At 35.3% G+C, this 27,012-nt stretch overlaps 1 protein-coding gene across 9 annotated transcripts in view; it reads left to right on the top strand.

The window, feature by feature from the left end:
- The window catches only part of ANKRD17 (ankyrin repeat domain 17), a 167,864-nt gene extending 141,441 nt beyond the window's left edge, over positions 1-26,423 (top strand). For all 9 annotated transcript variants that reach the window (XM_057729158.1, XM_057729153.1, XM_057729152.1 and 6 more), the window contains 7 exons: positions 1,680-1,829; positions 3,185-4,821; positions 11,334-11,531; positions 22,571-22,819; positions 23,367-23,545; positions 24,134-24,298; positions 25,003-26,423. In XM_057729158.1, the coding sequence (XP_057585141.1) occupies positions 1,680-1,829; positions 3,185-4,821; positions 11,334-11,531; positions 22,571-22,819; positions 23,367-23,545; positions 24,134-24,298; positions 25,003-25,062 (2,638 nt within the window). In that variant the 3' untranslated portion in view covers positions 25,063-26,423. The remainder of the gene's footprint in view (positions 1-1,679; positions 1,830-3,184; positions 4,822-11,333; positions 11,532-22,570; positions 22,820-23,366; positions 23,546-24,133; positions 24,299-25,002) is intronic.
- The last annotated feature ends 589 nt before the right edge of the window (positions 26,424-27,012 follow it).

Genomic DNA, 27,012 nt, shown 5'->3' with positions numbered 1-27,012 from the left:
ATTGGGAGATTTTACATAAGAAGTTAGATCATTGTGGTGTCTGCTTGACCCCGATAGGTATTGGTGTTTGGTAGTGAACTGATTTATTTAAGGTGATAGATTGTCTTGTTCAACTTTGTAACCTCAGAGCCCAGAATGTAATGTCTACTACATACTTGTAAATATTTGGAAAATGAGTCAGTATTGGTTTTAAACAATTCTTGTCTTCAAATCGTAGGATACATTTATTTCAAGGTTTTAGGACTAAAATATTTTACTGTATTTTGCTTGGAATTTTTAAAATAGTATGTGTTAAAAAATAAAACAATATCCCAGAAACTAAAAGGTGGTAAGATACCACAAACCTAGAAAGGATTTGACCCATTATAAATCTTTGATAACCTATCTTAAGGAACTCTCCAGAAATGCCATCAAAAATTAAGCTTTTGATTGTTTGAAACAAGCTGTAGTGAACCAAGCTTATTACTATTAATTTCAAGATGTACTGTACATTTTTTTCATATTTTCTTTTTCATATTTTGGGCCAACACTTCCCTTCAACCCCTACCTCTATCTTTGTCTCTTTCTGTGTCTCACACACACTCTACCGAACTAATTGAAACCACAACATCAGAATACTCTCTATACAAAAGTAAAGTAATTCAGTTTTTCTGCATGTGTTTTATATTGTAGTATGCAAACAGATTCTTAACTAACTTAAAATAATGATCACTGACTGATTATTATGCCCTTTTGGGAAAAAGGATTTATCAAGTAGCTTTGTTATGTATATAAAAGGGCAGGGATCATACCTTACCATTTAAAAAAAACATTTTAATTTAATATTTAATCTATTCTAAATAAATAATTTACTTATTCATTGATGCACAATTGGCTCCTTGTTATTCCGAGTTATACTGTTTTTCTTTTAGAAGTATTCTTTAACTTAGACTTGTCAAGTTTATATCTACCTTTCCTGAATCTGAATGTTTAAAATTGTAATGCAATTTGTAGGTGTTCAGTGGGTTTTGCTTTTTTGGAATTCCAACAGGCTTTTCTCTTTCCTCACACAACTAAACATCCCTTGTCAAGTTTCCATTATTTTGTGGATTAACATTTTAATGCCTCTCTAGAAGAATACAGGGAAACAATGAATTTTTAGTATCATCCTTTCAGTTATATAATAGGGAATAAAAACAAGAATGTGAGTCAAACACCCAAAGGTACCCACAAGAAGCCTTTCTTGACTCCTTGGGCTAAATGAGATGCCCTAACCAATGTGTCTTTATGATACCCTATTAGAGCACTTAGAAGTCATGTTGTAGTTTTCTTACTTGGTTTCTTGGTTTCTACATAGTCAATATATGTGGGCAGGAACCCCTGTCTGTCTTATTTACCATTAGTATTTGCATTAACACAGTGTATATCTACATGTATGTGCTTTATAGATATTCATGAAGGATGAAAGTCAAAAAAGCAGGCAGTTTTTGGTAATGAGATGAGAAGCTATAGTAAAGCCCACTTTTCTCTTTCTCTTTTTTTCTGTGGCTCTTAGTTGCCTTTTATCACTTAGAGTGAGACTAGGTAGAAGAGGCCTATTTGACAATATTCTGCATTTACAGAAACATATTTTAGTAATAACTTTTAATTACAACCACTGATACTTATGATTTATCTTTATTTTTGCAACTGTTAAACAGGTCAAAGAAAGTATCTGTTCCATCAACTGTGATATCCAGAGTGATTGGAAGAGGAGGCTGTAATATTAATGCTATTCGGGAGTTCACTGGTGCACACATAGATATTGATAAGCAGAAAGACAAGACAGGAGACCGGATAATAACTATAAGGCAAAATTCTGTCTCTTTTGTTTTTTTTCCCTTTGTATTTTATTGCACTAGAGCTTAATTAACATTATATATGAGCATTTGAGTTTTCAATGGAACTTTGTATTTAATAGCATGCTTTTTTAAATGAAAATTTGATTTGTGTTTGAGGAAATAACCTTTACAATTTTTTTTTTCTAATTTATATGCTCTTGTGAAGATTTCAAAGGGCCTTATCTTTTCTATGTGTATGGCAAAGGTTTGAATAATATTTTCCTTATATAAACTTTTAATATGACATTCTGGAAAACTCATCCTGAGACTATTTAAGAAGGAATGGATTTCTAACACATTTTAATCTGCAGTTTTCCATCTTTCTCTTAGATTAGCATTTGAGATTTGTTGTTCTAAGATTGTATTCTTAGAATGAGTTCAGTAATAGATTTAAATTTGAAGTGGATATATGTTTTGAATTGAATATTTGAATAAGTCTATGCCTGAATACCCTTAAAATAAAGATAATATTCTAAGAAATTGTAAATCTGGTTGTGAGAGACAGGTGCCCTTTGTGGTAATAGAGGGGCAGATAGTTTTATAGCCTGCCTCAAGAGGAAGAAGGCAATTAACCAACTCTGTTTTGTACTTGTCCTCCTCTCCTATTTTGTTTATGCCTCTCCAGGGATAGGCCACAACTTCCCTTATCCAGAGTAGAGGGGACGCATATACCCTTCATAAGTAGTTTTCCCCTTAGAGTTTCCATGAGGCTTTCCTTTCAATCAGATGTTTTCGTAAACATCCAAGACTGGGGTTTGGCCTTATGGCCATTGTTGGCATTATCAGGATTCTTCTCTCATTTTGAGACATCTGTCCAAAAGAGTTATAATAATCGCTCTACTAATAGAGAAACCACTAATAAATGTGCTATAAATGGAGTCATCTTAAGTATCAGGATTTAAAATAAAAAACGATTTTCTTAGTGGTATTATTTTTCTTGCTTATTTGTACCACTTTTAATATTGACCAGCTGTTTAACTTTATAGTAACAATATGGATTACATAGGATTTTAAGTGCAGTGGTTTTTCTATCTAGAATGTATTTCATAACAGGGAAATGATTGCTTAGTCTGAGGACACAATAGTGAAATTTAATTTTTGGAAAAGAAGTCATTTACTTTTCCTTTGAAAAATATGGTGGTGTGTCAGGACAGTTTATTGCTTTGTTTGCAGAATACCTCAAAAATAGTCAGAAAATTGCTGCTTAACTTTTATCTCTTCTCGTATGTGTGTACATACACACGCACACACGAATGAATTTAGGCTTCACATATTAAAAAGGGGAAATTGGACCTAATTTTTTTTTCTTTTTGGTCAACTTATAGGGGTGGCACTGAATCAACAAGACAAGCGACTCAGTTGATCAATGCTCTGATCAAGGATCCAGACAAAGAAATTGATGAACTTATTCCAAAGAATCGTTTGAAAAGCTCCTCAGCAAATTCCAAAATAGGGTCATCAGCACCTACCACCACTGCTGCTAACAGTTCCTTAATGGGAATTAAAATGACGACTGTAGCTCTGTCATCAACATCTCAAACTGCCACAGCACTCACAGTGCCTGCAATTTCTTCTGCATCTACTCACAAAACCATTAAGAACCCAGTCAATAATGTGAGGCCTGGTTTTCCAGTTTCTCTTCCATTAGCATATCCTCCTCCACAGTTTGCACATGCTTTGCTTGCTGCTCAGACTTTCCAGCAGATCCGTCCACCAAGGTTGCCCATGACCCACTTTGGAGGTACTTTTCCACCAGCTCAATCCACTTGGGGTCCTTTTCCTGTCAGGCCTTTGAGCCCTGCCAGAGCTACTAACTCGCCTAAGCCTCACATGGTGCCTCGCCATAGCAATCAGAATAGCAGTGGTTCTCAGGTGAATTCAGCAGGTTCTTTAACTTCAAGTCCAACAACTACAACCAGTTCATTAGCTTCAACGGTGCCTGGTACATCTACAAATGGCAGTCCAAGTTCACCTTCCGTTAGAAGGCAGCTTTTTGTCACAGTTGTGAAGACATCCAATGCCACCACAACAACAGTCACAACCACAGCAAGCAACAACAGCACTGCACCCACAAATGCCACATATCCCATGCCTACTGCCAAAGAACACTACCCAGTATCATCCCCATCTTCCCCATCACCACCAGCCCAACCAGGAGGGGTTTCTAGAAACAGCCCTTTGGATTGTGGAACAGCATCTCCAAACAAAGGGGCATCTTCCTCTGAACAGGAAGCAGGTAGTCCACCAGTAGTAGAAACAACAAACAGTAGACCTCCAAACAGCAGCAGTTCTTCTGGGAGTTCATCAGTTCATTCTACTCAGCAACAACCTCCGGGACCTGTTTCTCAGGAGCCAAGACCACCTCTTCAGCAGTCTCAGGTTCCTCCCCCGGAAGTTAGAATGACTGTTCCTCCTTTAGCAACAACAAGTTCTGCTCCAGTGGCGGTGCCTTCTACTGCCCCAGTGACTTACCCTATGCCTCAGACACAAATGGGATGCTCCCAACCTCCTCCTAAAATGGAACCCCCTGCTATTAGACCACCCTCTCATGGCACAGCTGCCCCTCACAAGAATCCAGCTCCAGTGCAAAATTCATCTGTTGCAGTCCTCAGTGTCAATCACATTAAAAGACCTCACAGTGTTCCCTCTTCTGTCCAGCTACCTTCAACCTTAAGTACACAAAGTGCTTGTCAAAATTCAGTACATCCAGCAAATAAGCCTATTGCTCCCAATTTCAGTGCCCCCTTACCATTTGGGCCCTTTAGCACATTGTTTGAAAATAGCCCTACTTCTGCTCATGCCTTTTGGGGAGGATCTGTTGTTTCATCTCAGTCAACACCAGAATCTATGCTATCAGGAAAATCCTCATATTTGCCAAATTCAGATCCTTTACATCAGTCTGATACTTCCAAAGCTCCAGGTTTTAGACCACCATTACAGAGACCTGCTCCAAGTCCCTCAGGTAAGTTTGTATTTTCTGACATTCTGTAGCTTCTCGTTTACACAAATGATGTGAAAACTCTTGGTTATTTTCTAGTATTTTTACTCTGTGACTGGGCCAGATAGATTGTTGTTCTTAACGCTATTGTGAGTATTGAGTGTGTCTAGTATGGCATTATTATTATTTTTTAAAATCTTAGAAGCTACAATGGATTTTATCTTAAATTTACTGTAAATAAATTTCTTCCTCAGGTATATTTTTATCTCTCAAAATTTAAAAAAAAGGCTTTTATATTTTAATTTAAGAAAGTGCCATCAAAAGTTTGCTTTTATTTCAAATAAAAAATAATTACCAAAGATTTTTAAAATTTGATTTCACCTGTGATTGTCTTTTTTGTATTAAAAATAATGATAAAAATATAAAGCTATATAGTTTAATAGGATAGGCACTAACTATGTGTGCTGTTTAGATTTAATTAAAAATTCATCTCAGTCAAGCTGGCCATTTTTAAAATTTTTCCCGAGTTTTGTTGAGATATAGTTGATGTACATCCCTGTATAAGTTTAAGGTGTACAGCATAATGGTTTGACTTACATATATTGTGAGATGATTATGAAAATAAATTTAGTTGGCATTCATCATCTCCTATAGATACAATTTTTTTAAAAAAAGAAAAAGAAAAAGAAAAAATATTTGCCCTTGCGATGAGAGCTTTTAGAATTTAGTCTCCCTTAACAGCTTTCCTATATATCATATAGCAGTGTTAACTACAGTTACTATGTTGTACATTACATCCCTAATACTGATTTAGGGATGTAATGTACAATTTATAACTGGAAGTTTGTACCTTTTGACCACCTTCCTCCAATTCCCCCCCACCCCACCCCCACCTCTGGTAACCACAAATCTGATCTCTCTTTCTATGAGTTTGTTTATTTTAGATTCCACATATAAGTGAGATCATACAGTATTTGTCTTTCTCAATCTGACTTATTTTACTTAACATAATGCCTTCATGGCCCAAACATTTTGTCAGAAATGGCAGGATTTCCTCATTTTGTTTGTTTGTTTGTTTTTGGTTTTTTATGGCTAAATAATATCCCATTGTGTGGGATATATATGTGTATATGTACCACAACTTCTTTACCCCCTTCATCCATGGATAAATACTTAGGTTGTTTCCAAGTCTTAGCTATTGTAAATAATGCTGTTATGAACATGGGAGTGTATGTATCTTTTCGAGTTAGTGTTTTTGTTTCTTTTAGATATTGTCCCAGAAGTGGAATTGCTGAATCATGTGGTAGTTCTATTTTTAGTTTTTTGAGGATCCTCTGTACTGTTTTCCATAGTGGCTCTAGTGGCTGTAGGCTGATCATATTTCAAGTGCTTATTTAATAAGCACATATGGCTATTAGCTGCCATATTGGACAGCACAGATATTGAACACATCTGTTAACATAAAAAGTTCTGTTGGACAGCGCTGATATTTAAAGAGGATCTAAAGATCTGGTTTTGAGTGATTGCCCTTTTTTATTTATTTTTTTTTATTGGCTGTGTTGGATCTTTTGTTTTTGATTTTTTTTTTTTCTGTGCATGTGTTTTCTTTTTTAAGTTGCGGTGAGTGGGGGCTACTCTTCATTGTGGTGCACTGGCTCCTCATTGCCATGGCTTCTCTTGTTGAGGCGCAAGGGCTCTAGGCATGTGGGCTTAAGTAGTTGCAGCACATGGGCTCAATAGTTGTGGCTCACGGGCTCTAAAGCACAGGCTCAGTAGTTGTGGCACACGGGCTTAGTTGCTCTGAGGCATGTGGGATCTTCCTGGAACAGGGATTGAACCCACGTCCCCTGCACTGGCAGGCAGATTCTCAACCACTGCGCCACCTAGGAAGCCCTACCCTTTCTTTCTTTTTTAACTTTGTACTTTGAAATATTTTTAGATTTATAGAAGAGTTCTATAATTATCCCAATATCCCCTAATGTAAACATCTTACATAAACATGATATATTTATTAAAACCTAAGAAATTAATAGTGGTACAGTATAATTAACTAGACTACAGACTTTATTCAGATTCCACAGTTTTTCCAATAATGTTCTTTTTCTGTTGCAGTGTCCAGGATACCAAGTGCATTTTGAGCTTTGTATTTTATATGAATATTTCAAATAATTAAAGATAATTTCATGCTAGAGATAGACAAACTATGGTCCATGTGCCACGTATGGCATACTACCTGATTTTACATTTGTAATTTTTTTTAGTTGAGTTATAACAATTGTGTAAGGTTTAAATTTTTTTTATTTTTAAAAGAATGTGATACAAAAAATAGTACATTCAAATTTCAGTGTTCATGAATAGTTTTATTGAAATACATCTGTGCCCATTCATTTACATATTGTGTTATGGCTGCTTCCATGCTCTACTGACAGCCTAAAAATATTTATTATTTAGCCCTTTACAGAAGGGTTGCCAATTTAATATGTATTATTGAACAGATGACATTCTGGGACTAAAAATTTCTAAATTTAATGGAGTTGTTAAATTGTTGATTGTTATTTTTACCTATAACACATAAATATAATGTAATGAACATGGTCAGTAAATATTTCCTTGCTGGGGGTTGATTGAAATATTTTTGTGTATGTTCAAAAACGATTTCTGTTGGGTACTAAAACAATAGAATCAATATAATTTGATTGTAAAAGCTTCATGTGCTAATTAATACATTAGAAATGCTTTTATTTTTTTCATTTTTTAATTTTTTTTACATTCTTATTGGAGTATAGTTGATTTACAATATTGTATTAGTTTCAGATATACAACAAAGTGAATCAGTTATGCATATACATAGATCCACTTTTTTTTAGATTCTTTTCCCATATAGATCATCACAGAGTATTGGGTAGAGTTCCCTGTGCTATGCAGTAGGTTCTTATTAATTATCTGTTTTATATATAGTAGCGTGTATATGTCAGTCCCAATCTCCCAGTTTGTCCCTCCCTCACCCCTTACCCCTGGTAACCATTTTGTTTTCTACATCTGTAACTCTATTTCTGTTTTGTAAGTAAGTTCATTTGTACCCTTTTTTAGATTCCACATGTAAGCAATGTCATATTTTTCTTTCTCTGTCTAACTTACTTCACTCAGTATGACAATTTCTAGGTCCATCCATGTTGCTGCAAATGGCATTATTTCATTCTTTTCTATGGCTGAGTAATATTCCATTGTATATGTGTACCACATCTTCTTTATCCATTCCTCTGTTGATGGACATTTTTTTAAGAACTTTTATTGAGATACAATTGATGTACAATAAACTGCATATATATATATATATATTTTTTTTTTCTAGTTGCAGAGAGCACCCGGGGTTACTCTTTGTTGTGATGCGCAGGCTCCTCATTGCAGTGGCTTCTCTTGTTGCGGAGCACGGGCTCTAGGCACGTGGGCTTCAGTAGTTGCGGCACACGGGCTCTGAAGTGCAGGCTCATTAGTTGTGGCACATGGGCTTAGTTGCTCTGTGGCATGTGGGATCTTCCCGGAGCAGGGATCGAACCTGTGTCCCCTGCATTGGCAGGCAGATTCTTATCCACTGTGCCACCTAGGAAGCCCTAAACTGCATATATTTAAAGTGTACAATTTGCTACTCTTTTTCTTATTGGTAATGTATATATGGCAATTCCAATCTCCCATTTCATCCCACCCCAGTCTCCCCCCCCACCACCACTTTCCTCATTTGGTGTCCATATTTTTGTTCTCTACATCTGTGTCTCTGTTTCTGCCTTGCAAACCAGTTGATTTGTACCATTTTTCTATATTCCACATATATGTTAATATATGATATTTGTTTTTCTCTTTCTGACTCACTTCACTCTGTATGACAGTCTCTAGGTCCATGTTGATGGACATTTAGATTGATTCCTTGTCCTGGCTGTTGTAAATAGTGCTGCAGTGAACATTGGGGTGCATGTATCTTTTCGAATTATAGTTTTGTCCAGATATATGCCCAGGAGTGGGATTGCTGCATCATAGGTAGTTCTATTTTTAGTTTTTTAAGGAACCTCCATACTGTTCTCCATAGTGGCTATACCAGTTTACATTTCCACCATCAGTATGGGCAGGTACCCACACCCTCTCCAGCATTTATTGTTTGTAGATTTTTTGATGATAGCCATTCTGACTCATATGAGGTGATACTTCATTGTAGTTTTGGTTTGCATTTCTCTAATAATTAGTGATGTTGAGCATCTTTTCATGTGATTTTTAGCCATCTGTATGTCTTCTTTGAAGAAATGTCTATTTAGATCTTATGGCCACTTTTTGATTGGGCTGTTTGTTTTTGTGATATTGAGCTGCATGAGCTGTTGTATATTTTGGAGATTAATTGGAAATGCCTTTATATTTCATTTTCGTAAAGTTGGAATTTAGTGAAGGTACTTCACTTTTCAAAAAATGTGAATTTTAGATAATGTGTTAAGAAAGACTAAAATTAAGATTCAGAGAAAAAAAGAAATAAATTCTCTTTGTGAAAAAGTATAGAAAAAGGATGCGCTTTATAGGGAGGTGAGGTTTTGAGGGTGTACAGCTGATTAGAGCCAAAATTAGCAATGAAGTTTAAGAGTGCATTAGAGGGAAGTGTTAGATTGAGGTCAATACTGGCATGTTTGCCTTCACAGCTATATCACTATTTCTACGTCCTAGAAATTAACATTAATTCAGTAACAGCACCCAATATGTTTCTTTTTTCTCTACTTTTGATCCAGCCGATCAAGGTTTACACATCGCTTTTGGCTATTATGTCTCTCTGCTCTCCCCCAGTGTAAAACATCTCATCACTTTCTTTTGTTCTTGACATTGAATCCTTTAAAGAGTCCAGTTGTACTGAAGAATGTCCTACATTTCAGATTCACTTGTTTTCTCAATCTGTGGTTACATTCTAGTTAAACATTTCTAGCAGGAACATCAAATAGGTAATGTTTGAATCTCACACTGCATTATATCAGGAGGCATTCAATGACAGATTGTCCCTCTGTTAGCTATGGAAAGCCACTTAGTTAAGGTGCTGATCATCAGATCTCTCTATTATAAAAGTATAGCTACAGTCTTTTTTTTTTTCTCCTGTAGTTTCTTTTTTTTCTTTTTTTTTAATAGTAGCACTCTTAAGTTCAGAGCAAAATTGAGAGAAAAGGACTTCCTAGGTGGCGCAGTGGTAAAGAATCCGTCTGCCAATGCAGGGGACATGGGTTTGAGTGCTGCCCTGGGAAGATTCCACATGCCACGGAACAACTAAGCCCGTGCACCACAACTATTGAGCCTGTGCTCTAGAGCCCGTGAGCCACAATTACTGAGCCCATGTGCCACAACTATTGAAGCCCATGTGCCTAGGGCCCATGCTCCACAACAAGAGAAGCCGCTACAATGAGAAGCCCGCACACCGCAATGAAGAGTAGCCCCTGCTCTCAGCAACTAGATAAAGCCTGTGTGCAGCAATGAAGACCCAATGCAGCAAATAAATAAATAAATAAATAAATAAATTTATAAAAAAAAAATTGAGAGAAAAGTACAGAGGTTTTCCATATATCCCCTGCCTTCACACAGGCATAGCCTCCTTTATTACCAGCATCCTGCTCCAGGATGGTACTTTTTTTTTTTTTTAATAAATTTATTTATTTATTTATTTTATTGGCTGTGTTGGGTCTTTTTTGCTGTGCGCGGGCTTTCTTTTTTAGTTGCGGTGAGTGGGGGGCTACTTTTCGTTGTGGTGTGCAGGCTCCTCATTGCCGTGGCTTCTCTTGTTGCGGAGCATGGGCTCTAGGCGCGTGGAATTCAGTAGTTGCAGCATATGGGCTCAATAGTTGTGGCTCATGGGCTCTAAAGCGCAGGCTCAATAGTTGTGGCGCATGGGCTTAGTTGCTCCATGGCATGTGGGATCTTCCAGGGGCAGGGATCAAACCCGTGTCCCCTGCATTGACAGGTGGATTCTCAACCACTGCACCACCTAGGAAGCCCAGGATGGTACTTTTGTTAACAGTTGATGAACCTACATTCACACATCCTTATCAAAGTCTGTAGTTTACATCAAGGTTCACTCTCGGTGCTGTACATTCTGTGGGTTTGAACAAAAGTCTAATGATGCGTATTCACCATTATGCTATCATCCAGAGTATTTTCAGTGCCTACTCATCCCTTCCTTCCCCATAAGTTTTTTTAAAGATAAAATTTTATACAACTCCTTGGCCACCAAACCTATTTAAATTCTTGTGTTAATATTAAATCTACATGTGTTCTATGATAAAAAAAGTCAAAATTAAAATTAAGTGTGAAATATTTTCCTTGATAATTTCTTTTTTGTAGATATCTATAAAATAAAGGGGGAAATAATGAATCAGCAGACTGGAAGAAGTAAGCAAGGAAAAATTTTTTTTATAATCTAAAATATTTTTGGATATATTAGCAACCTCTTGGAATTTTAGTTTTTTCTAATTATATCTCTGAGGTTTAACTATTATAAATTACAATTATTTTCTACATTATAGGTATTGTCAATATGGACTCACCATATGGTTCTGTAACACCTTCTTCTACACATTTGGGAAACTTTGCCTCAAACCTTTCAGGAGGTCAAATGTATGGACCTGGGGCACCCCTTGGAGGAGCACCCACAGCTGCTAACTTTAACAGACAACATTTTTCCCCACTTAGTTTGTTGACTCCATGTTCATCAGCATCAAATGGTGAGTAATATACACTGTAATTCCAAAGGAAGTTTGTCTATATGTTCCCTTAAAAAAAAAGGTTTTAAGTTTTTCAGAGTTTGGAATTTTTAAGTTTTAAATATTTTAATAATTTAAATACTATAAAAATATAATTTGTATTCATGGCAATTTGAAATTAGGAGGAATTTAAATAGAATTTCCAGGTTTTTAAAGTATTAGAATCAACCTTGGTTCTGTCAAATGTAGAATATTATACTGAAGTTTATTTCTAAGAGGGATCATTTTTTGAGAATAAAAAATCTTGTTGTATCACCTATTGATTTACATTTACTTTTAGTTTGAGAATGTAGCTCCCAAGAAGAAAGATTTGTAGCCCTAAAAGTAGTATAAATATCATTTGCTTTTTGTCTACCTTTAAATCTCATCTACTACATAAATAGTACAACTGCTTTCACATTATCAGATATGTGTTTATAACTGTAGTCAGACATTGAAGCAGTGTTTAGATTTTTCAAACCAAGAAAGATCAGTCATCAATAGGGAATTCTACTCACTTTAAAAGAATTCTGTAATAAGGCTATTGGGTTTTTGTATTTGTGGTTATTTATTTAGTGAGGATAGAGACATCAAATTGCTTTCACTTGAGGAAATTTTAATAAGAATCCCTTTTTTTTAAAACTACCAAATTTATTCTAACAATGTTACAGCCCAGTTAATAGAGACTGGTAAACTGAAAGAAAGAGTAAGAAAAAGTTAGTATTTGAGAGATGTATATCAAAGTATATTGCTGGTGAAAGCATGAAGTAAGGTGTAGCATATAGTGAATTTACATATTGTATAGTTTTTCTTATGTTTGTCAGAGAACAAGGACTGTCACGGAATTTCCTTTTTCTTTTTGTTTTCTTTTTTTGTTTGGTTGTGTTGGGTCTTCGTTGCTGTGCGCGGGTTTTCTCTAGTTGGAGCAAGTGGGGGCTACTCTTCGTTGCGGTGCCCAGGCTTGTCATTGCAGTAGCTTCTCTTGTTGTGGAGCATGGCTCTAGGCCCTCGGACTTCAGTAGTTGTGGCACATGGGCTCAGCAGTTGTAGCGCATGGGCTTGGTTGCTCTGCAGCATGTGGACTCTTCCCGGACCAGGGCTTGAACCCATGTCCCCTGAACTGACAGGCGGATTCTTAACCACTGCGCCACCAGGGAAGTCCCATCACGTGGAATATTAATTATCCTTGTACAGGTGTCCCTAAGTGAAAAGAAGTGGTTTAAGAAAGAATTCAAAGTGACTTGTGATAAAAACGTGCCAGAAATAGTATAAGATGAAAATAATGTACCAATATAAGAAGAAAAAAAGTTTACAGCAGTTTTCATTGAGGTTACTTTACCCATCTTTGAAAAAGCTTAAGAAAATTCCTTAGGAATCATAATTAAGATAAAGTGAAAATAGTATAACATAGCTACTTAGCCTGGTTTATCTAAACATAAGCCATTAACAGAACACTGAAACTAAATATAACTCTAAGGAATAACTGATTATGACATTGTAGTCTTAACTCTCTGGCGTATAATGTTATAGCCTCAGTTGTTTAAAGCTGTATTCAATGTAACATAAATTTCTGTGTACTAGAGGAATATGGATATTTGTTTTATTTATTTAGTTTATTATAAGGAAGATTGAAAGGTATATAATGAATGGAAGGTAATTCACTATTAAAAATTGGCCAAAAAAAGGGAGGGGGGGCAGTTTCCTGGCGGTCCAGTGGTTAGCACTCTGCTCTTCCGTTGCCAGGGGCATGGGTTCGATCCTTGAATGGGCAACTAAGATCTTTGTGCAGCCAAAAAAAGAAAAAAAAAATTGGTACTTTATGCTAATTCAGGGTTCTCTTCCTTTAGGGACATGAATTTGAAGAGATTTTAGGGCAAGTTACAACAATTAAGGGAAAAAAACAACAGAAAACTAAAATATTGAGGATTACCGATGAACTCTGTTTGTAGTATAGCTAATAACTATATGTTAAACTGATAATAACAAAAACAACAGTTAATTTATTGAGTTTAGACACTTTTCGAGGTAATTTCCCCCCCAAATTGCCTTTGTCAGCAAAATCCTATTAAAAACAATTAGGTGAGCTTAGACAAGTCACTGCAGTGACCCTCAATTTTCTGATCTGTTAATATCTACCACACTGGATTAGTGTAAGGAGTAAATGGGATAATCTACTATTACTATTGGCCTTTTTTCTTTTTGGTGATAATGAGGATGATGATAATGAACGGTAAGTGTTGGTCCTGTTTTCTAATAGTTTTAGAAAGGTACTAATGGAATGGGAACAGAAGAGCAAACGTTTTTATAAATATACAGTGATTAAAGTCTGAAACATATTATAATATTTGGTTTTACCTGCTTAGTTTGTTCTTCAACTCCTCTTAAAATTAGTTTTTATCCCTAAGTATGTAACAAATCTGGATTGGTGTCTTCTGAGTATATTGAGCTGAAACTAAACCATTATAGGAGTAAACATCTCCCTTAAAATGTCTACATGTGGGTGATTCATATTCACCTATTTATATATAACAATAAGGATAGTCTTTGATTTTCATGTTCATAAAAAAATAGGAATTGGGAGGAAAGGCATTAAAATTATAACATGATTGCTATTGAAATATGTTACCTGAAATTTTTTGGTAGTTAATCTTTAAAATAGAATGGGTTCTCAGAAGCAGAGAATATTTTAAAATATAATAAGACACACTTACTGATACTAATGTTTATTACTTTAGGAAATACATTATTTCAGAAATTGTTAGATGAAATTCGCAAAGTATGATAGGTTGTATTTGCCCACGGGTTTGGTGCATGGGTTTGGGGGGTTGTTTTGGTTTTGGTTTTGGTTTGGTTTGGTTTATGTTCATTTGATTTTTTTTGTTGTTGAAAAAGTATTGTACTTTTTGTAACAATGCAACCAATACAGGTTAGATTTTTTACTGCATTGCTACTTGATACAGAATGTCACTGAGGCCATTAAAATTGCTTTCGTTGGTACATTTCCAACAACTTTGTTTTAGAAAGTTTCAAAAAATTTCAAACTTACAGAAAAATTGAAAGAATTCTTAAACATCCATATTCCTTTCACTTAAAATTACCAATTTTTTCCATTTTCTTTTATCTGTTTGCTTTTTTGTCTTTGAACAATTTGAAAGTAGGGTTCAGATATGACAATTCAGACCTGAAAATTTTATTGGACATCACTTAAAAATATCCCATATCTTTTTAGTCTCCAACAATCTGAAACTGTTTCCTTAATCTTTCTGTATCTTTCAAAGAAAGCTTCTTTTTTTTAAAGATTACAGGTCAGTTGTTTGGTAAAATGCCTCAATTTGTTTTTCTGATATTTCTTCATGATTAAGTTTAAGTTATATATTTTTGACAGGAATCTTAGTATTAGTGAATGTTGTACCCTTCTCATTGTATTACATTGGAAGGTATAAAATGTCAGTTTGTGCTATTAATAGTGCTATTAACTTTGATCACTTGGTTTCACAGATTTCTACACTGTCAAATTGTCATTTTTCCCTTTGTAATTTATAATTAATCTGTGGGGAGTTACTTTGAGACAATTCTTATTCCTCATCAGACTTTCAGGCAGAATATGAAGGGATGGGGGAAGAAGTAGCACTTATCTCAGTAGAAATAATAGTTTTATATTTGTAACCATGTTAATGTTTATAAATTTAAAACAGTCAACCTTGATGAAGGGAAGAATTAAAATTGAATATAAATAGGAACAAGTAAACATATCTGTACTTTAAATTATTAACATAAACGTACTAAAAGAAAAAGAAACTATCCAAAAAATTCTTGAAGACGGTAGTATTTTGCATCGCCTTCAGTCTAAAGACAAATAGACTTCAGACAAATATTCAATTCTGTTTAGGACATTTGTTTTTTATAATGTTATGGATAATCAATTTTAAAACTATATGGGCTATATTGTAGGATTGAGCAAATGAAAAAATAAAAATATTGATGATGATATGATACAGGTTTCTCACTGTAAGAAGAGAGAAATGTAGAGTAAGACAAAGAAGAACCCTATGGAACTGGGCTGGAATTAGAGGATCAATATGAACTCATGATTTTAAAATGACAATATGTGTTAGACTGAATTATATAAAATTGCCATTCCCACCCCCCCCCCACCCCCCAAGCACTATCTACTGAAAGGGCCTAGAAGCAATGAATTTTCAGTAGCAGTAAGCACATTCAGTGTGCAAGCTCTCTGTCTGTTAAATATTTTAGTCCACTAAAAGAAACTAGGTCTTCTTGGGGAAATAGCTGATTTGAGAGCTGGGGCAGGGAAAGTATAAGGGGAGCCTGCAAAAGTTTTATAGTGTCAGAAAGTAGTCAATTAAGTGCCCAGATGATTGGGACATGTCAGAAGGACACGGGAGGCGGCTTGAAGGGGCTGTCACTAGTCAAATTCAGGACAGTTTGACCGTCAAAGTGAATAACGTCAGCTCATTGGATAAAACGAGTCTGTGAGTACATAATGATCATAAATAAAATTTTAAAATACAGAAGAGGGAATGTTGCTTCTTATAGTATAATGGCAACTCATACATGTAGAAGGAATTATAATTTGAGTCATCATTTTGCAACTATTAGAATGATTGATTCAGGCAAGACTCAGACTTTTACCTTTAATACTGAATTTTTAACTAGTTTGCATTTTCCTTACCTGATATAAATCTTAATACTTTATAGTGACCGTTTCGTTTGTTTCATCTGACTTCCAACTCTTCTTTAAGTAATGTGTTCACATGAATGTAATTTCATATTGTTGTTGATTTATGGTAGTCTTTTAAAATTTTGTTTTTAGTGTTTAAATACTATCTAAATATTACTAAAATACTAAATATTTTTCTTAAAAATTGCCATTCTGGTGCTGTTGTAGAACTAACCAGAGAAGCCTGCCTTATTTTTCGCAATATGTTTATCTGGTTTTATGTACTTGAACAGATTTTATCAGCATTTCTCCATACATTCCACTTCTCTCTTCCCTCCCTCTCTTTAAGACATAAGGACATGATATTAGGACTTTGGCAAGTTAAGTTGGAATGTGGGGGAAATGGGTCCCTTCCTTCAAAGAAAGAAGGAAAGAGAAAGAAAGCAAGCAAGCGAGCAAGCGAAAAACCTTCTTTGAAGGCCCCCAAACGATAGATTGGTGATGCCCGAGATGCTACTGCATACAAACTGGGCAAAGATCACTTACCCTTATCCCATTCAAAATGCTAAGGTGTATCCTAACAACATTCAACCAGTCCGTGCATTTAGTACTGATCACTGGCTCTGGTCTGTGAATTTCAGGCCTTGGCAGATTTAGTCAGAGGGCTGATCAAAAAGCAGTAAAAAAAAAAAAAAAGCATTACAGTTTTTTAAGGAAAAACTGATTTTACATTGTGACTCAGTACACATGTACCTATGTGTGATTGAAATATATTTACCAAACAGTATCCTTACAATATATGTTGTGTGCTAGTATTTTCTGTTCTGTTTTTTTTTTTTTTAACTTTTAAAAACAATTTTTATGTTAGTCATGACCAACCACATTCATCTCATGATCTACTATAGTTTAGTCAACACTGAACTGAATCATAAAAGTACAGTGCAATTTTCTTGCAGGAGCACTTTTTCCATATGTAAGTCACATTGCTCTTTCAATTTGAGTCCAGGACCCTGTGGTCATTTCAGAACTGAGATGGATTTACTGAAGCTTAAGTTTCAGGATATCTCATTTGCAATGGACCCTGCCAAGGTCCTGTACCTAATTTTGTATTTATAATTTTGCATTCTTTTTCTAAAATAGATTCCCAAGATTGTATAGTATCCCACAAAACTTCTAAAACCTGTTTTCTCTCTAATATATGTTAACATATTTAATAACATGACACTGAACTAGATTTTGCTGGTTTTTTTCTAAATAAAGAAATTATAATAGAGATGAGAAGAGAAATTATAATTAGGCTCTTTTCATAGCAAGGAATATAGACCTACCCAAGAAATCGCAAGGAAAATGGTGTTTACTTTAAGGCTTTGCAGGGCGATCTTCAGAACCAGCCAGAATTTGAGACAGCTACTCCCTATCCCTTTCTTTTTTTTTTTTTTTTTTTTTTTTTTTTTTTTTTTTTTTTTTTCAAAATAGAAATACCTTTATTATTTTATCTGATCATAAAAGTAACACTTGCTCATTATAAAAAAAATACTACAAAATCTACATGATAAAAGTGTCAAATTCCCACAAAATCCTAATCCACATAGAAAACCACCATCAGTGGTTTGAGCTATGTCCTTGCAGATGCTTTTTATTTTTTTTTTTTTTTTTTTTTTTTTTTTTTTTTTTATTTTTTTTGGGGGTACACCAGGTTCAATCAATTGTTTTTTTTACACATATCCCCATATTCCCTCCCTTCCTTGACGCCCCCCCCTCGATTCCCCCCCACCCTCCCTGCCCCAGTCCTCTAAGGCATCTTCCATCCTCGAGTTGGACTCCCTTTGTTATACAACAACTTCCCACTGACTATTTTACAGGTGGTAGTATATATATGTCTGTACTACTCTCCCGCTTCTTCTCAGTTTCCCCTTCACCCCCCGCCCCCTCCCATACCTCGAGTTCTCCAGTCCATTCTCTGTATCTGCTTCCCTGTTCTTGTCACTGAGTTCCTCAGTACCATTTTCTTTAGAGGATTTATGGTCTCTCACTCATGGTCTGTTTCATGTCAATCTCTTCTATTTACTCTCTTTACACCTAGGCTTCCTATTAATCTCATCTTGTATATGGTCCTCAAAGATTCAGTTCATAGTTAATTAAACCAGTTTTTCTCTGTTTACCAATTGCACCTTCCTGAATGAGAAATATGATTGGCTCAGCTCATATGTTCAAGTAAGGTCATGTCAGTCATAGATTGCCAGCTAGCCTGAAGTGGATCATTCTTCAGTCTGCCACTAGTCCAGTTAAGCCATCAGGGAGGAAGCAGAAAACAATCATCTGATAGAATAAAACAAAAACAAAAAAGACCAGAAAAAAAAAAAAACCCAGCAAATTATGGCTAGTGAGGTGGCAGAATCTGTGAAACAGGCAAATCTCTTAAATGAGGTGGGTTAGCAGGCAAGCCTAGTTATTCTGCTCATTTAATCAGAATGTGGAGGGTTTCTGTTATTTTGCTTTGCTTTTATTTTTTTGAAGGATACAGGAAAAGAGTGAGAAACTAGCTCTAATATAGAAGCTAGGGCAGGCTCCCAAGGATGAGTCTGAGGGAAGGTAGGGTTCAATCGTCCTTCCTTCTGTCAGTCCTTCTTACTTGCCTTCCACCTTTGCTTCCTTCCTGCCTGTCACCTTTGTCTATGTCCTCCTATTAGTTTTCTGAGTTGATATTTCTCAGAAAAATTGTGCCCTTTCAATATGCAGTTTAAAAGACAAAAAATAGAACTTTGTTTATCCCTTGTGTTTACAACTTCTTGTGTTCCTTGCAGTTCGCTTTAGTCTTTTCTGGAATAATCTTTCATTTCTAATACTTTCCTGAGTTTTGTCATCTTGTTTCCAGTTTTACTAATTCTGGATTATGCTGTTCTTTCAGCATATAAATAAAAGAATTTTTCTTTTATTTCTTTAAGCTCACTTTGGAATTTTAGATTATAGTATCTTTCTGGTGTGCCTTTAGAATATTAGACTAGATTATAGCTTTCATTCTGGCATGCTTTTATTGTCTACAAGATATTATATTATCATATAATAGCTTTGCGTGGAATTCGATGGCAATTCTATTTTGTTTCGCATTTTTTTAATGAAGTGTTTTCCTGAATGTTTAGAAGGAATAAATGGATCTAGATATCTTCTCTAGCTTAAAGACTCTAGAATTTAGTCTTATAGGGAAGTGTGCAAAAATTTGGTCTTATACTTGATTAAATCTCCTGGCTTTGTTGTCCCTTCCCACCCATCCAGCCTACCCACCCACCTCCACCTCTGTCCTGCTCTTGACTGGATCGTCTCTTCACTTTGCTTTTGTTATCCCTTTCCTATTCAGTTTGGAATCTGTTCCCAGAAGTTTCTTGGTACCTTTAAGAAGTCATAGGGGGGACTTCCCTGGGGGTCCAGTGATTAAGAATCTGCCTTACAGTGCAGGGAACATAGGTTTGATCCCTGGTCCGGGAACTAAGATCCCACGTGCTGCAGGACAGTTAAGCATGCGCACTCTAGAGCCTGCATGCTGCAACTAGGGAAAAGCCTGCTCGCTGCAAGGAAAGATCTTGGAGTGCCTCAACGAAGATCCCAAGTGCTGCAACTAAGACCTGGCACAGCCAAATAAATAAATAAATGTTTAAAAAAAAAAAAAGTCATAGCTCTAGCTTCCTCAGACCTTACTGTGAATCCCTTGCAATCACCATGCATAGGTAGAACTCTCCCACTGTTCTCAGACTGGCCTGCTCTGCTTTCCTTTGAATACCTTTGGCTGTTTTGTGGCTCTCCTATTTGCAAGTCTAGAGAATTGCTTCCTTCCACACACATGCTGATACTACATGAGTCTTATATCTATTGGTGATTTGTCCCCATTCACTTTCATCTTTGGATTCATTTGGATACGTTGTCTGTTAGTTTTGTTATAGATGTTATCCATGGGTTTGGGGCTTAGCTAACTTAGTGGCTTTGTTTTTTTGTTTGGTTTTTTATTTATTTATTTATTTATTTATTTATTTATTTATTTATTTATTGGCTGCTTTGGGTTTTTGTTGCTGTGCGTGGGCTTTCTCTAGTTTCGGCAAGCAGGGCCTACTCTTCATTGTGGTGCACGGGCTTCTCATTGCGGTGATTTCTTTTGTTGCAGAGCATAGGATCTAGGTGCATGGGCTTCAGTAGTTGTGGCACGTGGGCTCAATAATTGTGGCTCATGGGCTTAGTTGCTCCACGGCATGTGGGATCTCCCGGGACCAGGGCTGGAACCTGTGTCCCCTGCATTGTCAGGCAGATTCTTAACCACTTCACCTCCAAGGAAGTCCCAGTAGCTTTGTTTTTATGGGAGGATTTGGGAAGAATCAAAACCTGTGCTATTGTTACTTCTATCATCCTTGAATTCCATCTCATACCACTGTAATTTTAAGGTGAATTTTAAAATATTTATAATTGCTCTAAAGACACATATGTGGCTTTTCCATTTTCTTATGATTTGTTAAAATTAAATGCTGTCAGGACTTCCCTGGTGGTGCAGTGGTTAAGAATCCACCTGCCAATGCAGGGAACACGGGTTCGAGCCCTGATCCAGGAAGATTCCACATACCGCGGAGCAACTAAGCCCATGTGCCACAGCTACTGAGCCTGCGCTCTAGAGCCCATGAGCCACAACTACTGAGCCCACGTGCCACCACTACTGAAGCCCACATGCCTAGAGCCCGAGCTCTGCAGCAAGAAAAGCCACCACAATGAGAAGCCCATGCACTGCAAGGAAGAATAGTCCCTGCTCACCACAACTAGAGAAAGCCTGCACACAGCAACAAAGACACAACACAGCCAAAAATAAATACTTAAAAAAAAAAAAAAAAAGTAAATGCTGTCAAGTAATGCTAGGATCCATGACTGCAGAAAATATATTTTAATTTTTCATTAGAGAATAGTAGTTTTCTTGCTTTATTTTTACAGATAAGTCCATATGTTTCATGTTTTTGTTCCCCAATAAAATCAATATCCATATAATAAATTATAATTTATAAGGTACTTTAGTTTAGCATTCATTCCTTTTAGTTAATAGTCACTACATCTCATCGAGTGGTGATACAATCAATTTAACCAAAATAGACCTCTACAAGCACTAGTAAGATGGAATTGATCTCCACAGTACTTTCCAATTCTATATGATTCTAAAATATATATGAGAAGTCTTTTAAAAAACATGTTCAGGCCAATAATATTACTGAATTTTCTTTGTCTTCCAAATTCCCTGAAAAGTACCTCGGGAAATAGAAGCACTATGTTTGTGTGTACAGATAGATTGATTTTATGAATTTATTAGCTACCTGAATCCCTTTGGATAGATACACACACACACACACACACTCCCATGCACACAGACATACATATAGAAAACTTAAATGTAAAGATAAATGAAAAAAAATCATTAAATGACTATCACTAGGGCATACAGTCAGACAGTTATGAATAAATTATAGCTATGCAAGCTCCTCCATAATTTAGGCTGTATTTAAATTTAAATTTTAATGTTCTTGATATTTAAACTTTTCATAAGAAACACAGTTTTGGTTATTTTTGGTTTTCCTTCTTCTCTGTAGTGTGTAAAGAGATTAAATCACTAATGAATACTCGCAAATTGCCTATATTAAGAACTAGACTTGTTTTGATAAGTAAAGCTTAAATTGCCATTTCTAAAAGTGTGTTCTGTGAAATACCCACAAGATACAATGAAACAGTTGGGTTATGAAGCATAGCCTTCTGTTGGTATTTTATCAGCATATTAAAGTTCTGTGAAGTCTTGATTTAAAGAAACTTATTTTTTTCTTAAGCTAGATTTTCCAAATTTGTTAGATACCTGAATGTCTTTGTCTTTTCATCATAACATATCAAGGGACAAATGTTCCCAAGGAAAATAGTTTGAGAATTGCCAATGCAGTCAGTTATTTTCCCCACCTCCATTTTGTTGTTGTTATTGTTTGTTTTTTATTTAAACATTGTCTTCTCATTGCTCTGGTGTTATATTTTACTTAGTGCCAAAGGTAAATTTACTTAAATATTAATTAGTGTGTAGTTGCAGCATTCACATTTTCACATTCTACTGTCATGAAACTAAATGGGAAAACTGTGAGCCAAATTTTAAAAATGACTATAAAGTCATAGAACTTTGAGATTTTAATATACATAATTTATTACTTAAACATTATACTCATATTTCATTTTTCCTTAAAGAATGCATATTTAAGGTGTCTTCAGAATTTAAGATTTTGTTTTACAAAAGTACAGGCTCTATGTATGACATGTATATTATTTCAAAATATCTTTTCTCTAGATTCTCCTGCACAGTCAGTATCCTCCGGAGTTCGTGCACCTTCTCCTGCCCCATCATCAGTACCTTTAGGGTCAGAAAAGCCCAGCAACGTCTCTCAGGATAGAAAAGTTCCGGTCCCTATTGGGACGGAACGTTCGGCACGTATCAGGCAAACTGGAACTTCAGCTCCATCTGTTATTGGGAGTAATTTGTCCACATCAGTAGGGCATAGTGGCATCTGGTCCTTTGAAGGGATTGGTGGCAATCAAGGTATGATATGCTATTCTGCTTACTGGAAATTAAGTCTATGCATTCTGCTTACTGGAAATTAAGTCTATGCATTTAACTAAAATATTGTAAGCAGTATTTAATTATCATAGGCATTCTTTAAAAATCTGTATTCATATCTTTTTGTTTTGACTAATCAGTTTATTTAAGAGTTTGAAATATTTTTTTCCCATGTGAACTCTCACTAAATTTATCATTGTTTTCTGAAGATAGTTTAATGCAAGCATATTATTTTCTTCATTTCATCATATTAAGGAGATACTAATATTTCCTTTGGGGCTCTTTAGCTTTTTATCTTAGCTTTTTTTGTTTTGTAACACAAAGTGTTTAGGATACTTTATTAGGCTATTATATCACTACCTACAAACATGGAAATACTGTGGTAAATACATAAAAGTAGGTAATTATCCTGAAGGAATTCACAATTCAATGTGGAAAATAGTAGGAATGTGTAAATTTTTTTTTTTTTGCTGTTTTCTGATTTTAAATATCACCAATTACTTTTTTCTGCCTCTTCATTTTCCCTCAGACAAAGTAGACTGGTGTAACCCTGGGATGGGAAATCCTATGATGCACAGGCCAATGTCTGACCCAGGAGTGTTTTCACAGCATCAAGCAATGGAGCGAGAGAGTACAGGAATTGTAACTCCTTCTGGTACATTCCATCAGCATGTTCCTGCAGGATACATGGACTTTCCTAAAGTTGGGGTAATGGTGATTTTAAAAGCATTTTCATTATTTCTAAATGATTTTCTGATTATTAACCTTATTTCACTCCCCAGTGTATAAACATTTGTGAAAAAAAAAGAAAAGAAAAAAAAAATTTGTGAAATGATGCTGGGTCAAAATCTAGCCAGGTCAAAATCTGGGTAAAATATAAATATTTATAAGTCCTGATTTTTGTCCCAGCTGTTTTAGAGAAATGTTTTTTGACAATATTTTACATACTAGGCTTGTAGTATCTTCTGTTTAATGCTAGAATAAATCATATAATGAGGTGAAGTTTCAAATACCAGTTTTTTAAAAAATATATTTTTTATTTGGTTGCACCGGGTCTTAGTTGTGGCACATAGTCTCCTTAGTTGTAGCATGCGAACTCTTAGTTGCAGCATGCATGTGGGATCTAGTTCCCTGACCAGGGATCAAACCTGGGCCCCCTGCATTGGAAACACAGTATCTTAACCACAGCACCACCAGGGAAGTCCCTCAAATATCAATTTTAAGGCTGTTGATTTTACTGGGAAAAGTAACCAGTGACTTGAATGTCCATAATCTTTGTTTTCTCCTTTTTTTAAGGGTATGCCTTTTTCTGTGTATGGGAATGCAATGATTCCTCCAGTAGCACCTATTCCTGATGGTGCTGGAGGACCCATATTTAATGGCCCTCATGCTGCGGACCCCTCTTGGAATTCCCTGATAAAGATGGTTTCAAGCTCCACAGAAAATAATGGCCCTCAAACGGTAAGACTGATCATTCAGTGAACTTTTATTTAGTGTTTATGAGCTGCCAAGACAGATGGGATAAAGATAAATCATGGTTGTGAGAGAGTATGGTGAATATAGGCAGTTGAAGAAATTGAGGGAAGTTTAATAGCTGAAATACAGCAGAGCAATATGGAAAATGGTACCAAAGGTAGTGGTTTGGGGCTAAAATTATGAAAGGCATAATATAATGTATTCCATTGGGTAGCAGGTGGGAAGTTAAAGATTTTTAAGTTGCAAAGTGTTGTAATTTTATGTATCAAAATTTACTAGTGGTGTAAAAAGGGCCATCTGGAGGTTATTTATTAAAAATATTATCAATGTCAAAACAGTATATAACTGTGAAAATGCACAGAAATGGTTGTATATTTTAGCTTATTATGGTGTATGTTTAATACATGATTCATTTTCCCTCCACAATCATCAACCTGTATGTACTCAGATAATGGTATTTTAAAAATGTTGATAATTCAGATCCTGTTTGAGGGATAAGAGGAGAGGCAGGAAAACAGATAAAAGTGGTTTGTCACTGCTTTTCTTCATTGTTTCTTAGTATGTTGCAAATTAATTGAGTCATCTATTTTAGGTCATAAATATTAGGAGCACTTCCTTAGTGTTTGTTTTGTTTTAATCAAATATATGTTCAGTACATATTTAATAAAATGTGTGCTCTATATTGCTAGGTGTGGACTGGACCCTGGGCACCTCACATGAACAGTGTGCATATGAACCAGCTTGGCTGATGAGGATCAGCTTGTTAGCCTGCAGATTCCTTTTCATTCAGAGGAAATCACAAGTGGCCGAAAAAAAATTTATGCTCCCAAATCATTCTACTGATGTGCTTGACTGAAGTGTGTAGGCTTTTTGCAGAAGAACTTACTAACTGACCTATTTTCTGTGAACATTTGTGACTGCCCATTCCCCATCATCATCTGTTTTACCTTAGTTAGCATTTTTCTTATCATTTTTCTTTTTTTCTTTCCCTCTTCCCCTTTGGACATAACTTTCTGTTGAAGCTGTTCTTTGGCTGGTTGGTTTTAGTACTGTAAACTGCTTCTGAGCAAACACGGAAATTTAGCAAAATTATGTAAACTTGATCCTGAAATTTTAGAATGGCAAATAAATGTACAATTGTTTACATAACAGAAAAGGCTAAGCAGAAAGTAAATTTCAATATGTCAGTATAGAGGCTCTACTTTACGTAGACTTAAATTAATGTGAGATATGTACCTTCATATTCAGAAATCTGGATGTTTCCTTCATACATTAAACTATTAATAAGTACAACTTTTCTGCTTGTGTAATTTAAGTATAAAGTAAAGCAATGGGCATTATCAGTGAATGTTTCCCGACGTTGGCTTTTAAAATACCCATGCTGCTCTCTTTTGAGTTTGTTTGCAGCAAGGCACATATAGAATAAGAAATTTATCACTTTTTCATTCCTTTTATTACCTTGTCACACTTTTGAAACTAATACACGCTTCTCTCTTCACTCTTTTTTCTCTCCTCACCCTTACCACTAATACCAGTAAAATTTTCTTGCTGATAGTGAAATAATTCTATAAAGATTTTTACTCTAACAGCTGCTACAGAGAGATGGAGAACCTTCATCGTCACCTGTGGTTTCTTCTAACCATAAAACATTCAGTCTTTCTGAGAATTTAAAAAGCCACACTGGTTCCAAGTCAGCATATACAAGCTCTTAATATACTCTTTATTATTAAATAATTCAGTGTGCTATTTTATATTGGATAATATTGATTCTTAACATTGGCTTTCTAGTCATCAGGAGTCATCATAAAAATTCCAATTTTCAGTAAATTTAGTGGAAGGTTTATTTTGTTTGTTTTTTTCAATTTTAAAAGCTTCTTAATCTCTACACTTGTATATTATCAGTGAAAGGGATCAACAGCTAACTTGGGCAAGTAATAAAATATATTTTAGATTTTTCATTAAGACAATTTATGGTAGACATGAATACACAGGTTACAAAATAAAGTCTCCATTTAACCTGTTTATATAAGACACAGGGCGACACCAAACTACTCAGTGGAATTTATCTATTCAGTTCACTTGAAACAATAAACAGTAACGTATCCAAGAAGAATATGTGTCCTACCCTGTCTCATGGAAAAATAAATTATATGGTTGAAATGTAAAAGCAAGTAACCATAAAAGTGAAGTAATGTATATATCAATGTCTTTTTTTTTTTAATTAGACTTAAATTCCTCACTATTGAAACATAAACATTAACTAAAATTCAGATAGATTACCCAGAGTTGACAATATTAATATGGTTCCTTGGCTGTTCAAGTAAATGAAGTGATTTCTTTACTCTGGTAGCCTGAGTGAAGAGTGAAAAGATTTCTCAAACATATCCAGAAATTTGTAAACAACACATTTATATCTTTTAATTTAGGAGGTGGTCTTAAAATATATAAATTTGTTTTTCTACCTGTGAATGATATGACCAAATTTAAAGGAAAAACTAAATGATATCCTACAAATAAATATAGTTATGACATAAAATTATTGCACTTTACTAAGAAAGGGGTATAATGCTATTTAACAGAGTATGTATGACTTTTGCCACTATCCTACAATTTTTTGCTTAATTTCTTTCCTGTGTTTACTAGGATTATTCTCTAATTAAAATAATCCTACTGGATAACAGCTACTACCCAGTATTTAC

This window comes from Hippopotamus amphibius, chromosome 3, assembly GCF_030028045.1.
Source record: "Hippopotamus amphibius kiboko isolate mHipAmp2 chromosome 3, mHipAmp2.hap2, whole genome shotgun sequence".
NCBI classification, from domain to species: Eukaryota; Metazoa; Chordata; class Mammalia; order Artiodactyla; family Hippopotamidae; genus Hippopotamus; species Hippopotamus amphibius.
This window is presented reverse-complemented; position numbering and strand designations above follow the sequence as displayed.